Source organism: Rhinoraja longicauda, chromosome 12 (genome assembly GCF_053455715.1).
Source record: "Rhinoraja longicauda isolate Sanriku21f chromosome 12, sRhiLon1.1, whole genome shotgun sequence".
NCBI lineage: Eukaryota > Metazoa > Chordata > Chondrichthyes > Rajiformes > Arhynchobatidae > Rhinoraja > Rhinoraja longicauda.
Genome location: NC_135964.1, coordinates 28,279,044 through 28,297,154, shown reverse-complemented (window position 1 = coordinate 28,297,154; position 18,111 = coordinate 28,279,044). Strand labels below are relative to the sequence as shown.

The following is an 18,111-nucleotide window of genomic DNA, read 5'->3' as shown; positions in this document are numbered from 1 at the left end:
GGAAGAGAAGATATAAGGAGCGCTGGCACGCATTTGTTTCCGTGTGGTTCCATAGTGTAGTGGTTATCACGTCTGCTTTACACGCAGAAGGTCCTGGGTTCGAGCCCCAGTGGAACCAAGTGCTTGTTTTTTTTTTTTTTAAGTTATGTTCTTAATTATTTTGTAATTTAAAGTTCCGACACAATATATATGAATACTGTTAGCGTTAAATCAACCAGCAGTTGATTGCTCTTTGAAATACCTTATCAAATCATTTATGCATGTGCATGAACTTAAGTAAAATCAAGGTAAATTCTTGCAGAAAGGAACTGGTTTCCAAAAGAAGTAGCTCAACAGGTCAGGCAGCATCTCGGGAGAACATGCTGAGGCGGCATTTCGGGTAGGGACTGTGATGTAAGTAAAGCAGGGTCTTACAGAGGACATTACAGGGACCCTTCTTCAGACTGATCCTGGGGGGATGAGGGAGCTGGAAGAGAGGAAGGGCAGGACAAAGCCTGGCAGGTAATAAGCCAAAGATAGACACAATAATGCTGGAGTAACTCAGCAGGTCAGGCAGCATCTCTGGAGAGAAGGAATGGGTGACGTTTCGGGTCGAGACCCTTCTTCGGACTAATCAGGGGAAAGGGAAACGAGAGATATAGACGACGATTGTAGAAAGATAAAGAACAATGAATGAAACTGGGTCGTAGCATCGGAGAGCAGGAGGAAGGAATCACAGAGGGGGAGCAGCGAGAGAGGGTGTTGCAATCAGCAAACGAAAGTCAGTACGGGACTGGGGAAGAAGAGTTAAAATGAAAAGCAACCGCAAAATCCCACAGGCTTTGGCGGAGCGAGTGTAAGTGTTCAGCAAAATGGTCACCACGTCTACGCTTGGTCTCACTGATGCAGTAATTGAAGTTAGATAAGGTGCACGTGAACACCTGTCTCACCTGGAAGAATTACTGGGAACCTTAGATCGAGCAGAGGGAGGGAGGGAGATATAGGGACAGGTGCTATAAGAGAAGGTGCAGAAATCTCAGAGAATTATGTTTTGGATATGAAGGCTGGTGGGGTGAAAAGTAAAGACAAGGGGAACTCTATCCTTGTTCTGCCTGGGTGGGAGGCAGCAGTGACAGCAGAACTCACGACGCAGAGAAGACACAGGTGAGGAGGGCTCCATTTGTGACATGGAGAAGTGATGTTTACTAAAGAAAGAGGACATCTCTGATGTCCTAGAGTGGAAAGCCTCATCTTGGGAGAAGATGTAGTGGACATAGAGAAATTGGGAGTAGAGAGCACCTGTGTCAAGATGAAACCTGGGTTTCTGGTGCAGTAAGGCAGTAAGGCAGCAATTTTATCGCAGCGCCGCTGCTAATTAATGGCAGGACCTTTCGCAAGATTGGTGTGGAGCGATCTTGGGGTCTGGGTCTGCGGCTCCCTGAACCTGGTAGTGTGAGAGGTTAAAGAACGCCTGACTTCATTGGTTGTGGTTTTGAGTATTATAAAACTTTGATTTGGGGAGAGTACAGAGGTAGTTTCTTGTAATGTTTAATAACCTAGGATGACAAGATATATTTTAAGTTTATTCAAAAGAAAAAAGAAGCATTTTAAGAAAGTTATGAACGAGGATAAATCTGGACCTTGGGGAAAGGTGCTAAATTTATGTAACGCAGATTACAGCAGAAGCTAGGGAGAATAAATTGAGAGCAGTTGTTATTGAGTAAGTCAATATCTGACATGTTGACATTATTTAAAGGCCAGCTAATCAAAATTCAGGACCAAAATGTTCCAGTAATGAGGAAGGATAAGGGTGGCAAGGCAACCTTGGATGACCAGAAAGGTGGAAAACGTTGTCATAAAGTAAAATAAAGCATACGTAAGGTTTAGAAAGGTGAAATCTGACGGGGCCGTTGAGGAATATAAAACAAGCAAGATAGAACTCGTGGGCAATTAGGACAAAAAAAGGGGCCATGAAATGTAATTGGCAAGTCAGATTAAAGATACCAGTGCTTTTTATCCGTACATTAAAAACAATAGTAGGACGATTTAAGGATAAAGGAGGGTGATTGGAATTAGAGAATGTAGGTGAGGTTCTGAGTACTCTGCATCTGTATTCACCAAGGACATGGGGACAATGAAATCGATGAGGGTAGGGCAGTGGGTGTTTAGATGGATCAGTAAGGCATTTGAGAAAGTCCCTCATGTAGGTTGATTGAGAAGATTACCAAGCATGGGGTCCACGGTGAGTTGGTCAGATAGATTCAGAACTGGCTTACCAGAAGACAGAGGCTCAGTGATGGAAGCATGTTATTCTGACTGGAGGTCTGTGACCAGTAAGTTCCACAAGGATCTCTGTTGTTACTATTATAAATAACTTGGATGTAAACTTAGATGGGATGGTTAGTAAATTTGCAAACGTGGAGTTGTGGACAGTTCGGAAAGTTGTCATTGTCAAAGTATAAAGTAGTATATAGATCTGGTACAAAAATCGGTGGCGAAATGGCAATTGGGAGTTAAATCTGAGCAAATGTGAGGTGTTGCACTTTGGGAAAGTACGCAGTTAATGCAAACACCCTTAACCGCATTGACAAACAAACGCATCTTGGGATCCAAATAGATAAGTGATAAAGACAGAATATGGTATGTTTGCCTTCATAAGTCGGGGCATTGAGTATGTGGGCGAGGAACTCGTGTTGCATCTTCACAGGACAATGGTCATGATTAGGGTTATTACAGAGGTAGTGAAAAACAAGACGGATTTTGAGCATTGTGTGCAGTTCTGGCCATCCCATTACAGGAAAGATGTAGAACATTCGGAGACGGTGGAAAAGCGGCTTACCAGAATGTTGTCTGGATTAAACGGTATTAGCTATAAGAAACTGGGCAAACGTCGATTGTACCCTCTGGAGCATAGGAAGCTGAGGGGAGACCTGTATAAAACAGTATGAGAGGCATAGATAGGATAGACAGTCAGACCCCCCCCCCCCCCCCCCCCCCCCCCCCCCCCCCACCCCCCCCCCCACCCCCCCCCCCCCCCCCCCCCCCCCCCCCCCCCCCAGGTGGAAATGTCAGACAAGAGGGCATAGCCTTCAGATGAGGAGGGGAAAAATATGTGTATATATATATATATATTTTTTTTTTTAATACACCCAGTGGTGGATGTCGGGAATGCATTGGCAGGGGTAATTCGATGTAATGGCATTTAAAAGGCTTTTGAATAGACATGGATATGCAGGAATCGCGTGCAGTTAATGATTACTTTAATCAGAGCATCGAGTATAGAAGTTGGGATGTAATGTTAAAATTGTACAAGGCATTGGTGAGGCCGAATCTGGAGTATGGTGTGCAGTTCTGGTCGCCAAATTATAGGAAGGATGTCGACAACATGGAGAGGGTACAGAGGAGATTTACTAGAATGTTGCCTGGGTTTCAGCACTTAAGCTACAGAGAGAGGTTGAGCAGGTTGGGTCTTTATTCTTTGGAGCGTAGAAGGTTGAGGGGGGACTTGATAGAGGTTTTTTAAATTTTGAGAGGGACGGACAGAGTTGACGTGGGTAGGCTTTTCCCTTTGAGAGTGGGGAAGATTCCAACAAGGGGACATAACTTCAGAATTGAGGGACAAAAGTTTAGGGGTAACATGAGGGGTAACTTCTTTACTCAGAGGGTGGTGGCTGTATGGAATGGGCTTCCGGTGGAAGTGGTGGAGGCAGGCTCGATTTTATTATTTAAGAGTAAATTGGATAGGTATATGGATAAGAGGGGATTAGAGGGTTATGGTCTGAGTGCAGGTAGATGAGACTAGGTCAGGGAGAGTGGTCGGCGTGGACTGGTAGGGCTGAACGGGCCTGTTTCCGTGCTGTAGTTGTTATATGGTTATATGGCATCATGAGATTAGGGAGGAGTGTTAATATTCAAGGGCATTTCGATACTAAGGAAAAGGACGTGCTGGGTCTCTTAAAACATTTGGGAGGACAAGTCCCCAGGGCCAGATGGATCTATCCTATAATACTGAGGGAAGCAAAGGAGGAAATTGGTGTTCTTTGACAGCTCTTTGTATCCTCTTTAATCATGTGTAAGATGCCAGAAGACGGAATTATAGAAGGGCAAGAGGGAAAGACAAGAAATTATAGGCTTGTGATCCTTGCAAGGATAGAGAAATCACTAGAGAAGATTCTTGGGGATAGGATTTACTCACATTTGGAAAAGCATGGAAATTAGGCTTTGTGTAGAGGTGACCTTCCTGGAATCTGTGGAAGGCCAAGATAGGGAGATAGTAAAGACACCGACAGCAAGGAATTAATTTCAGTGACAAAAGCACTAAGGCCACCCAACCTGCAGTTGTCTCAATGGTGAAGAAGCCACACCTGAGCAGAAACTTGTGATACTAAATTTAGCAGCGTACAAGTGAACCACTGGGTTACTTACAAGTTTTTGATGCTCTGGATGTTAGAAAATGAGTTGGTAGAGCAGACACTGAGTATGCTTCCGTTGAATGAGATAGAAAATGCATTTCAATTAAAACGATCACTGAAACATGGAATATAGAACAGTATACTGAAGATGGAATATAGAACAGTATAGTGAAAGGCTTGGATAGAGTGGATGTGGAGAGGATGTTTCCACTAGTGGGAGAGTCTAGGACTAGAGGTCATAGTCTCAGAATTAAGGGATATTCTTTTAGGAAGGAGATTCTTTAGTCAGAGGGTGGTGAATCCGTGGAATTCTTTGCCACAGACGGCTGTGGAGGCAAAGTCAGTGGATATATTTAAGGCAGAGGTAGAAAGATTCTTGAATAGTAGGGATGTCAGAGGTTATGGGGAGAAGACAGGAGAATGGGGTTAGATAGATCTGCCATGATTGAATGGCAGAGACTTGATGGGCCGAATGGCCTAATTCTACTCCTATCACTTATGATCTTGAGTATAGCACAAACTCAAGTTAAACTGAACTCCACTGCTGACACATGATCCATATCCATCCATGTGCCTATATAAAACTCTTAAATGCCACTATGGCATTTGCCTCCACATGTCTGGCAGTGTGTTCCAAGCACCTACCACTGTCAAAAAAGGACCCCACACCTCCCTCTCATCTTAAACCTATGCTCTTTATTCTTTGAGATGGTTGGAAAGGAGAAAGAATGGAACATCTACCAATAGCCTATTACGTCAGATGAGCCATTGATCGAGGCTAACAGGGGAGCCATCCCACTCTGGTCTAGCAGAGGGATGGAAAAAGAGGACGAAAGTCAAAGCGGCCAGAGAAACCCACGGGTGAAGACATGGCAAGTCAAATTAGAAACACTGACAATGTGAGGTGGCACCATCAGAACACATGAGGCAGGATTGGGCTAGAATTAATGAAAGTGTGGCAAGACTGCAGATGATGGAAGCTGGAGCAAAAAATTAACTGCAGCAGGAACAGTGGGTTGAGCAGATTTGTTGGAGGAGGAACTGTTGATGTTTCATTTCCAATCCCATTCCCCCTCCTCTATTGTCCCAACCGATGCTGCTCAACCTGCTGAATTCATCCAGCAGTTTGGTTTTTGAAATTAAGTGTGCTCAATGTATCCGTGAGTCGATTGGTTTGTAGTAGATACTGTCACCAGCCCATCTACTGAGATGAAAGGGGAAAAAAATCAGATGAAACACAGGAGTGAAAATTGGCAGCAAAGCTGCCAAACTTATCGTTCAAGGCATACACCATGAGTGTCAAGGTGGAGCAGATGCTGCCTGTCCAACTGAGTTACACCAGCATTTTATGTCTACCATAAGTGTCATTAACAATGTAGCAGAAAATAGCATGGGAAATGAAATGGAATGTTCCAATGACTTTCTGTAGAATCACCAAAATCAACCACAGCACCTTTGCAAGATCACATAGGGATAGGCAATAAAAAGTCTTGTTAATGATGTCCATATGCTTAAATGTTTACTTTAGCGTCCATTTGGAAAAAAATGATTATGGCATGAAAATTGCATAATTAAACTACATAAGCTGTAGATGGTTGATAGCCATTCAAATGTGTCAAGTTGTCTTTGAAATACCTCTAATCAATAAGCCAGTGATGGCCCTTCCACCGCCCAGGTAAAACAATAGAGGCCCTGACCCGAAATGCCATCTGTCCATTCCCTGCAGACGTTGCCTGACTGATTTTGTCTTGAGTTCTTGGCCCCATTGCTCCAGAGCCAGAAGTGCAGTTTAGCCATTTACACATTTACCTTTGTTCCATAACCCTTTTAATTCTTACAATTTTAAACAAATATGTTTTGTTCTGTTCTGAAAGAATTGGGGAAACAGGGAATGCCAAAGTTCAGAGGTCTAGGATAATGCAATACAGGCACTTGCATAAAATATTGTTCCCAAGATTGTTTAAAGGAATTTTGAAGATAGCAGTTCAGCACCATTCCGCTACAGCAGTATTTGGCATGTAAAACAATGTCCAAGTGATCAAGGGAGGTGGTCTTGGAGGGGAGGATGCTCCTCAAACTGTGGAACATCCTGAACAATACAGCTCACCCACTCCATGACCCACTGGTCAACCTGAGGAGCACCTTCAGCAACAGACTAATTCCACCAAGATGCAGGACAGAACGCCACAGGAGATCCCTCTTCCCCGTAGCTATCAAACTGTACAACTCCCCATGGCCGCGCCGTTGCGTTTGGCTGCCTGCCACTGTATGTCGTTTCTTTTTTTTTCTTTTCCTAATCAGATGTGCAGCACTTTGGTCAACGTGGGTTGTTTTTAAATGTGCTATACAAATAAAATTGACTTGACTTGACTTCTGCATGGGGTAGACTGACACTCTCCCTTCCCCCCATCATCTTTGCACATCCCCAATCCTTTCCACTCATCACTTTAATTTCATGTATTTTGCATCTTTATGACAGGTGGCAGATCAATTTCCCTCCTGGGTGGCAGATCAATTTCCCTCCTGGGACATGTTCTATCGTATCGTGATCCAAAATAAATAGAATAAAAGGAATAGAGCAGTAAAAAATAATTAGCACCTGTACTGTGAAAATGTTTCACGAAATTTGAAGTGGCAAGAGTAAACGGTGCAGAAAAAAATAAGCTGGACAAGAGACTCAGCAGATTAAAAGCATGTTCAGTTATGTTTTTAAACAAAACTAGGGGAAGAGAGACATATGGTTACACAGTTTGGAGGAAAGAAATTCAAAAAGCGTGGGATGTACAAGCAAGGATTTCATTAAATGTTAAAAACTTCAGAATACATGTTAAACTTTAAACGTATTTGTTTTAATTATGACTGAATACAACTTAAGTTTGGCTATAGTTGAAAGACTATTTTAATAAAGCAGCCATAATTGCATGGATTGGAGAAGTAAACAATGCAATTTTTCAAACAAGGAATTTAATGCAATAAACATGAGGTTTAAACAGCACTTAATATATACTGATAAATCAACAAGACTAATATCAGTCACAATAAATGTGGCTGCTCTAGTGAATTTATTTTAAAAAATGGTTTCAGAAAATTTCCAGTAATTTCAACCTTGCTATGTACTGAAATTAACAGCTTTCAAAATTAATACAGTTTAATAAAACATCACTGCATGGTCAACTGTTAGATATTAACAAAATGCATTTGAATGAAATGGAATCAGCTTGAAATTACAAAAGTTTTGTTCTCCAGGGATGCTGCTCCACTTGCTGAGCATTTCCAGTATTTTGTTTAAGTATTGCCACATCACATTATCAGTACTAAGAAAAGCAATCTGCATACAAAAGATACAAATGCTTTTTTTCCCAATGGAGTTGTATATTAACCAATTGGAAGCTTAGAGGATCAAATGCTTGAAGTATATTTGTAGATCAAAATCTGAAAGTCACCAACACAGAAAAGCAAACAAGTAGTTAGGATTTAAACTTTTTCAATGTTATATGACTTTTAATTTAATTAATTGGACAACCTCCCATTCAACTTTCTGTAGCCAGTCCAATTCAAAGTAGAAATGCTTGCATAGAACTTTTGTAAAAGTTTTGATAGGTCTCAATGCCCCCCCAAAATATGAAGTTGACATTACTGATGTACTATCAATGGTTTCAAGAGGTTAACTATGGATGAAAGATCAAGAAAATAAATGGAAAAGCCCCTCAATTTGCTCCACAAATGGTTGCAATGGTTACACAGACAACACTTGCCAAATAAAATCAATGTTAACTAACAAAACCTAATAGTTTATAAAATAGATGGTTCAGTTGAGACTCTGCAAAAGTTCAAAAGGAAAATACAAATAAGTGATTCTTCTAAGCACAAAACAACAAATTCAAAACATTCATATTACATGTAGTCTAGATAGCCAATTTTAAAAGATTATTTTGTTTAGTCACTGACATTTTTGTCCGTTGTAGAAACACAATTTTAACATGAGCAAATTTCTATAACTGGCTCTCATTAATGAACTTTCCTTGTTGTAAACTGCAAAGATGTGATGTTTCACACACGAATCTAATCAAAGAGATCAACCAGCATCAATCTGAGAATGTGCACAAGAACTTAGTTTAGAATAAAGATCAAAGATCTATAAGTCTTTTAAAAATATAAATCATCCCATTCCCATTTTGTGAATAGTGAGGTTTCTATTCTTTGCTTCTTGCTTTGAATCACTTGCCCTTTTATAATATTTTTTGCATTGTGCTATGCTTTTGCAAGATTGATAGTAGTCTTTTTTGATTCTATCTATTATGTAGCATCTAATCTCATCCAAATTTGGTGCTAATCCTACACAGTGGAGAACAATGCCCATTTCAACAGAACAGAAAAGAAGTACAAAGTCTCAAGTATCTTATCCAAATATTAACATTGTTTATTAATACATGCAAAAGTGCATGATCAAATGAAAAGCAAAACCACGGGAGCATAGCTAGTCATAACGTTTGATATAAACAATGAAAACACTTTTTTATTCAGACATCTACATCAATAAGCAACAAGCATTTCTGTTCAGTGTCCTGTAGCCACAGGCAACATAGAGATTTACATTTAATTTTGAAACATTCCTGGCTCACCCCATTTACTTCAATTGTTGATCAACTGTCGTGTTACAAACATAATGTAGCTACTTTCAACCCTTGGTACATCATTGATAACATTTGAACAGATTGTTATTTAGCTTCAATATTTATAGTTTTTAACAGTATGCTGTTCATACTAATTTATTCATGGGAAAACCATGTCAGAAATTAGAGCAGAAGGTACTATTTGGGGTACAGTGCTCTTATATTAACTCATACTGTCAAAATTATTTTCATTAATGTTGAAATTGCCCAGGAATACTTTACAAAGTGTCTTAAGTACTACTAACTAGAGTGAAATAAATCCACAGCAGTCTGCAACAGGCATATAGATTTCAAAAAGATGTTCTCGGTAGATTTTCTTCCTAGATCTCAACTCTTCCACATTCTGGTCAATTACTTGTCTGTGGTACTGCTGGGTAATTCCTAATCAAAAAGGAAATAAAAATCAGCAGCCATACGGTTAGAATCAAAAGTATGTTAATTTCTTGATAATTTGGGGGTTGGACGACGATATAGGAAATTAAGTTTCCTGTATATTTCTACAGAATTTGAATTGACCATCTAGAAATAGGTAAGTTTGCACTGTTAGTCTCACTGCATTTATACTGAACATTTGGATTGCACGTGTGAAGACCTTTTGTATTGAACTTGTACAAACATCCTTGTGCAAATTGATTTTTCTATTTTTCATATAACAAGTTTTAATGTCCACCATTTGTTCTTATATTTAAAAACTATAACATTCAAAATAATTTAAAGACAAAATGCAGGTATCACAAAATGCTGGAGTAATTCAGCAGGTCAGGCAGGCAGCATCTCAGGCGAGAAGGAATGGGTGACGTTTCGGGTCGAGACCCTTCTTCAGACTGTTGTCAGGGGAGGCGGGACAAAGAAAGGATATAGGTGGAGACAGGAAGACAGTGGGAGAACTGGGAAGGGGGAGGGGAAGAGAGGGACAGAGGAACTATCTAAAGTTAGAGAAGTCTGTTCATACCACTGGGCTGTAAGCTGCCCAAGCGCAATACGAGGTGCTGTTCATCCAATTTGTGGTGGGCCTCACTATGACACTGGAGGAGGCCCATGACAGAAAGGTCAGACTGGGAGTGGGAGTTGAAGTCCTCAGCCACCGGGAGATAAGTGGATTAAGGCCGACTGAGCGACGGTGTTGAGCGAAACAATCGCCGAGCCTGCGTTTGGTCTCGCTGATGTAGAGAAGCTGACATCTGGAACAGCAAATACAATAGATGAGGTTGGAGGAGGTGCAGGTGAACCTCTGTCTCACCTAGAAAGACTGTTTGGGTCCTTGGATGGAGTCGAGGGGGGAGGTAAAGGGACAGGTGTTGCATCTCCTGCAGTTGCCTGGGGAGGGGGTAGTTTGGGTAGGAAGGGACGAGTGGACCAGGGAGTTACGGCGGGAATGGTCTCTGCGAAACGCAGAAAGGGGAGGAGATTGGAAGATGTGGCCAGTAGTGGGATCCCGTGGGAGTTCTCCCACTGTCTTCCTGTCTCCACCTATACATTGACTTCTCTAACTTTAGATAGTTCCTCTGTCCCTCTCTTCCCCTCCCCCTTCTCCCAACGGTCTTCCTGTCTCCACCTATATCCTTGCTTTGTTCTGCTCCCCATCAGTCTGAAGAAGTGTCTCGACCTGAAACGTCACCCATTCCTTCTCCTGAGATGCTGCCTGACCTGCTGTTACTCCAGCATTTTGTGATACCTTCGATTTGTACCAGCATCTGCAGTTATTTTCCTACTAACGACAAAATGACAACCATATACCAGTATTGTGCTAGTATTGAATCACCTGCACACTGTTTTATCATTTCAGAAATTGTCAAGCAGTTCACAAAATGGATATCAATCAAGGAGGTGAACAAAGATCATAAGCTTGCATCTACATTGCTCAAAATCCTAGCTGGAGATCTCAAAGTTCGTAGGGGTGAGCCAAGCTTCTTGTAGGACTACTGAATTGGTTAATAATTTGCCGAATCTAGTTGTAGCGTTTAGAACTTTTTATTTAGGCACAACAGTTATATGGCAACTGAACAAAGCATGAAAATATCTGCAGTCCTTAACTAAAACTGAACATTTCATAACTAACAAAACAAAAAACCCATGGAATTTCAACTAAAAGATTGAACATAACTAGCAGACAAAAGACACTGGACATCCATCTAATAACTTTCACACAGAACACACTGCCTAAAACAAGTTTTGTTATCTTTATATTGTCCAGGATGTATAATCGCACCTTCGTATCATTGAAGGGGTTATTGTTCACAGTACTGTCTAGATTCTTATCAGTTGTAACTAAGTTCACAAGCTGCTCTCTATCACTGCGTTCAGCAGACCCAAGGTCACTGTTTTTAAAATAAACTAATTCTATCAACTCTAGATTAACCCTATCAATTATCCGCAAGGATTCCTATTAATTCTTTGTAAGGTCCTACAAACCCCCCTTTAATTCGTTGATCACTACAGAGAGAATGAATCACCTAAATAAGATTTTTTTTAAAAACTTGAATAGATGATACAATAACGAAATCAGTTATCATTATAAAATAAATTCAGTTCACTTTTGTTATTGATACTTGGTCTAGAGTGGCCCTTTTAACATGAGAAGCATGTATCCAGGCCTTCTTCCGCTGGACATTAACTGCAGTTTGCGTGGTCAACAGCACCTGGAAAGGTCCTTCCCACTTAGAGCCTAATGGTTCCTTTTGAATCTTCTTAACATAGATCGGTACGCCTGTGATTATGTCGTGGCCTCCCTCTGGTCGGTCACCCCACGTAGGCGATACCTGTTGGGAGGCAGAACTGATAGCTTTTGTCAGGCTTAGGCAGTATTCTAAAAAAAGCATCACTCATAAGATGAAAAGCAGCTTTTTGTAAGTCTGAGGTTCCTGGCAGTGACATAGGTCTGTTAGTGACAACATCAATGGGGCTCAGACCTATTGTTTTATTAGGATGGTTCTCAGACATATAAGACAATGGGAAGGGCCTGTGGCCGTGGTATTCCCTCTTAGTCAGGAGATCCTTCATAGTGCGATTCATGAGTACAACCAAACCAGAGGATTGTGGATGATGGGGACAGTGTACATCCCAGGTAATATCCAGGAGTCTGCAGACCTTCTTACAAACAGTACTTGTAAAGTGTGTACCCTGATCTGAGTGAATGTTAGAGGGGATACCCCATCTTGGGATATAGTCTTTATACAAAACTTTAGCAGTGTGCAAGGCTGCAGCCCATCTAGATGGGATGGCTTCCACCAAGTAAGACAATCTGTCCACTATGACCACAACATCAGAGTACCCTTGGCACTTAGGAAGGGAAATATAATCAACGTAAATGGTGGAAAGGTCCCGCCTAGGCAGGAGCTCATAATGGGACAGGTCGTATTTGATCTTGGGTTAGTCTTTTGGCAAGCCATAGACTCGTTGGGCATATTTTCGAAACCCACAACTCCACCAGTTTTTTTGGAACCGGGTGACCATTTGTATGAGCCAGATGGCCCCAGGAGTGAGCCAAATAAGGCATTGTGAAGCAACTGGTTGTCCAGTCTCTTCATGTCTCCATAAGTCATTGGAGCACACTTTAAATACCCTCCTCCATCTGTCCACATTTCTACTCTCGAGCAGTTATCTTGTATTTCTTTTAAGTCTCGAACTATATCTGAGTCTCAAGCTTGCAGAGGTGCATTTGATTGTCAGTATGGGGAGTAAAGAGGGAGCTTCTCGAGCCACCTGATCAGGTATTGCATTTCCCCGGACTTCTAGAATATCAGCAAAGTTGTGGGCGACTTCAAAGGCATATCTGGAATCAGTGTAGATGGTAGCTGATCTTCGTTCTGCCATCTGACATGCTTCCACTAAAGCTCGTAATTCTGCTTGTTGAGCTGATGTAACCGCTGGTAGACTGCCATTCGCTATTATCTCATGCTGATTTGTAACTGCTCATCCTGCTTTTCGGACACCATTATCCACAAAGGAGGAGCCTTGGTCTTGCGGTTGGTCGATTCCATGACAAACAATGTCAAAGACTAGATAAAGAACTATGGTTGACATATAATGTACTAATGACATAATGATGTGATGATAATGAATAAAGCTCAATGACAGAGCTTCAGAGTTAGCTTGTTATATTCAAATTTATACCAAATTAAATTAATTTGTACAAGGATGCAAGTAAATTACATACTTTCAAATACAGATTATATAATTACAAAATAAATACAGGGCTAAAATTTAGGTAATCGTGGAAATCACTTGCTTGCCAATTTTAACCACAAAATTAAAATTTTAAATAAACCCACTTTGAAGCAATTTTTGTATGGAACAACTACTCCCTTTGAAGTTCATATATAGGCAAGAATTCATTTCATGTGGCATGTAGCTCCAATTCCTGGGCACCACCAAAATGCATTTCTCTGTGATACTCTAAACTATAATTACAAGTTATCATTCTCGCCATTAACAATAGACTTAAAATACACGTATTATGTGGTTTAAACTGCTCTCCATGGACAAAGTTTGGAAGGATTTCACTAGACGGCACCTCTAAATTTAATAATATCCTATATTAAAAACTGGCGATGGCAAACATAAAACCACCAAATTGTTCTAAAAATCTGATTGACTAGCCATTCTGGGAAAGTAATTGACCATCCACATAGTCTTGTATATAGAACTGTTCAGTTCAGAGTTAATTAGGGATGGACAATAAATGTCAGCATGTCCATCCATATCCAGTGAATAGAGATTTAAAAATATACTCTATGGTCCCAATTAAGCCGTAACATTATGTTAGTGATGTCACAAATAGTACACTCCGATTTAACTAGATGGCATAGATAAACAGAAAGCAAAGGAAAGCCCAGTTAAAAACAACATACAGTTAGGTTATCAGAAAAAAACGCTGAAACTTGGAAGTATTAAAGGAGAAATATTTGCAAATTTATTTTCAACATTTGTGATCAAATTCTGTATTATTTCTGCACGGCCAAAATGCACTCTATTGCTCACATGCGCTACATTCCAAACCGTTTCCCTCCTTCCCCAAAAAATGAAAGATACAAGTGTTTAAAAAAATCAAAAAGTACTTCAATTCACTTGAACTTGTGATCTTTTAAAAAACAAATAAGGCAAACTAGGAATATATTACAGCTCTAAGTTTTTATTTTGGGAAATATATATTAAAGAGAGCAAAAATAAATTAATAAACAAAGAGAATGAAAAAGTATGTAGCACATATTAATATTGTTAATATTAAGTAATTAGATAAATTTAATTGACCAAGTTTAAAAATCCCAAATTAGAGGAATTCCTTACCCTTTCATCTCTCCTTTTCCTCACTAGCCCTTCCCTGAAGTGTTTGGTGAATACTCTTGGATTTGTACGTCCAAAACCAACGCCATACAGGCGCCGGTATTTTGACTCAATGCTGAAACTTTTCTTTCGCCCAGGTGCTGTATAGTCTTTTGAAAAATTCTGGATAAATCAATAACATTGATACCATTGTGGAAAATGACAAACATGTAGAAAGTTTAAATAAGTGAAATAGTAATTAGAGTGTACATCAACATTTAATTTTGAGTACAGGTCTACCATTGAATTTCTAGCAACAGATTGTCCAACGCCACCTTTAATTTATGTTCCCGTAGCCAACTTCCACATCTGACTTTACGGGCCAGTATCTACCCCTCCACCCCCACCTCCCCAGAGGGATGCACATCTGTCCCTAAACAGGGACCTTAAAATTCCAAGGAAAATTAGATGAAAAACATTTCCAAAGGACAAATGAAAAAAATATTGATCTTGAAAATCCTTTGTAATTGCAGAATCATGCATTAAATTGTATGAGTGTTATGGTGAAGAATCAAACTCCATACATAAACTAGAACTAAGTCCTGAAGATTCTAAGTATATTCAGGGAGGATTAAATTATTGAAAGATATGAAGTTGTTTGTACTTGAATTTGTTCATGGGGTGAGTGTTTCAAGTATTTAAAACCTCCATTGCTGAAAATATTGTACAATGAATTACAAACACAGATTACAATTAAAATTGTATCCAAAGAAATGCCAGTGATTTACCTATAACTGACAGTAGAGGTTTGGCTAAAGACTGGTGCTATTAACATAAAAACGTTATTCTCATTTTAAAAACATACTTCTTTGGACATTTGCAGCTAGCTCCTAGTTGTTCTTTTTGGAAAGAATTAAAAAAAATAGAATGTCCTAAATACAAGGGCTAAATAAAATTCGAGTTTCAACTTTTCAATTTTTGCTTTCAGGAATCTTTCTGTCATTATTCCATTTTGGATTTTTATCTTGTTTTCCATCTTATTCTCTCTTATCCTATCTGCAATGTTAAACAGATAGCACACTAACTGAAGACAGAGCATTGGTAATCTGCAAGAGGTACCTCAATCATCTAGCAGACTTGCTACCTAGATTAATAATTTGGGGAAAATACAGAAGGAATAAAAGTGTCATCCTCCTTAATTTATGATAGTTCAAATTTCATGCAACTCCACAAATATATAGTTATTAGAATTAAATATTTTATACGAACAACTCACAACTTTTAGCCAGCAAAAAGATTATGTTGTGTAATTTGAGCAGATCTTAAAAATCCAATTTCTGGATTGAATTAGTTCTCTGCTCAGGTTCTTTGGATTATAGCAAAGCACTTCTAATTGTTGTGGGTTGACCACAGGTACAAAGACAGATCCACAAGGAAATGAGAAATGAATCTTGTAAACAATGGCCGGACATTGCCAGAATTAGTCAGTCATTCAGCACAGAAACAGTCTGCAAGCTGACCATTGTACTTAGTCCCGTTTAACCCCATTATGTCCATACGCTTCTTCATCTTGACAATTCAAATGTTTGTCAAGGTACTTAAACGTTGTGAGGTGGTAAATTCAAGATTCTAACCACCCTCTGAGTAAAGTTGCTCCTCAGAAGCCCTCTAAAATCTCCTACCTCTCATCTTTACCTACCCTCTCAATATAAACATTCCGATTTGAAAAAGAGATACTCACTCTATCCATCTCACTCCCAATTTTGTACACCATTATCAGGTCACCCCTCAGGTTCCCTGTCTATCTCCTCCAGAGAAAAACAATCTGTCCTTATAATAAAATGCTGCAATACAGGTAACATCCTTAGAAGGCAGTGGAGGCCAGTTCTTTGAATGCATTCAAGAGAGGGCTAGATAGAGCTCTTAAGGATAGGGGTCAGGAGGTATGGGGAGAAGGCAGGAACGGGGTACTGATTGAGAATGATCAGCATGATCACATTGAATGGTGGTGCTGTTTTTGTAAACTTTTCACAATATTCTTGCTCTTATATTCTTTGCCATGGTTGATGATAGCAAGCATTCTATCTGACTTCTACACTCCCCGCCCTGCAGTGCAGCCACTTTCAGTATTCAGACATATACCCAAAGGTCATAAGGAACAAGAGTAGAATTAGGCCATTTGACCCATTAAGTCTACTCCACCATTCAATCATGGCTGATCTGTCTCTCCCTCCTAGCCCCGTTCTCCTGCCTTCTCCCCATTACTCCTGACACCTGTAATAATCAATAATCTCTTTCTCCACCTTAGAAATATCCACTACAGTCTGCTGTGGCAAAGAATTCCACAGATTCACCACCCTCTGACTAAAGAAATTTCTCCTCATCTCCTTCCTAAAAGAATGTCCTTTAATTCTGAGGCTATGACTTCTAGTTCTAGACTCTCCCAATAATGGAAACATCCTCTCCACATCCACTCTATCCAAGCCTTTCACTATTCTGTATGTTTCAATGAGGTCCCCCCTCACTCTTCTAAACTCCAGCGAGTACAGGCCCAGTGCCGACAAATTCCTGGGATCATTCTTGTAAACCTCCTTTGGACCCTCTACAGAGCAAGCACCTCCTTCCTCTGATATGGTGCCCAAAAATGCACACAATATTCCAAATGCGGCCTTACCAACACCTAGAGCCTCAACATTACATCCCTATTTTGTATACAAGCACGGTAGCGCAGCGGTAGAGTTGCTGCTTTACAGCGAATGCAGCGCCGGAGACTCAGGTTCGATCCTGACTACGGGTGCTGCACTGTAAGGAGTTTTGTACGTTCTCCCCGTGACCTGCGTGGGTTTTCTCCGAGATCTTCGGTTTCCTCCCACACTCCAAAGACGTACAGGTATGTAGGTTAATTGGCTGGGTAAATGTAAAAATCGTCCCTAGTGGGTGTAGGATAGTGTTGATGTACGGGGATCGCTGGGCGGCGCGGACTTGGTGGGCCGAAAAGGCCTGTTTCCGCGCTGTATATATATGATATGATATGATAAATGCTATCATTGAGCTTGCTTTCGTTACTACCAATTCGACTTGCAGATTAACATTTTGGGAATCCTGCACCAGCACTCCCAAATCCCTTTGCACCTCCGATTTCTGGATTCTCACCCCATTTGAAAATAGTCTACTCCTTTATTCTTGCTACCAAAATGCATGACTCCACACTTTGCTACACTGTATTCCATCTGCCACTTCTCTGCCCACTCTCCAAACCTGCCCAAGTCCTTCTTCATAGTCCCTGCTTTCTCTACACTACCTGCTCCTCCACCTATTTTTGTATCATCCACAAACTTTGCCACAAAGCATTCAATCCCCTCGTCCAAATCATTAATATACAACGTGAAGAGTAGCGGCCCCAGCACCGATCCTTGCGGAACTCCACTAGTCACTGGCAGCCAACCAGAAAAAGTTTCCTTTATTGCCACTCTTTGGTCTTTCGCCATCCAGCTAACCTGCTATCCATGCTAGTATCTGCCCTTTGATACGGGCTCTCATCTTCCTAAGCAGCCTAACATGTGGCTCCTGATCAAAGGCTTTCTGAAAATCTAAGTAAACACCATCTACTGACTCTCCTTTATCTGTCCTGCTATTTACTTCTTCAAAGCATTCCAGCAAATTTGTCACGCAAGACCTCTCCTTCACAAAGCAATACTGACTTCGGCCTATTTTATCGTGAACTCGTAAGTACTCCGTAACCTCATCCTTTGTAATGGAATCTAAAATCTTACCAACCACCGAAG

At 40.5% G+C, this 18,111-nt stretch overlaps 1 protein-coding gene and 1 non-coding gene across 4 annotated transcripts in view; one reads left to right on the top strand and one right to left on the bottom strand.

The window, feature by feature from the left end:
* Nucleotides 1–45: 45 nt before the first annotated feature.
* trnav-uac (transfer RNA valine (anticodon UAC)) lies at nt 46–118 on the top strand. Its single transcript has one exon. It is a non-coding gene; the product is annotated as a tRNA-Val (tRNA).
* An 8,668-nt stretch (nt 119–8,786) lies between these two features.
* The window catches only part of LOC144598836 (BCLAF1 and THRAP3 family member 3-like), a 34,817-nt gene continuing 25,492 nt past the window's right edge, over nt 8,787–18,111 (bottom strand). For 2 of the 3 annotated variants that reach the window (XM_078409321.1, XM_078409322.1), the window contains exons 10-11: nt 14,351–14,509; nt 8,787–9,445 (exon numbers count right to left, since the gene is read on the bottom strand). In XM_078409321.1, coding sequence (XP_078265447.1) covers nt 9,416–9,445; nt 14,351–14,509 — 189 coding nt within the window. In that variant the 3' untranslated portion in view covers nt 8,787–9,415. The remainder of the gene's footprint in view (nt 9,446–14,350; nt 14,510–18,111) is intronic. The other variant, XM_078409323.1, reaches the window with a different exon arrangement.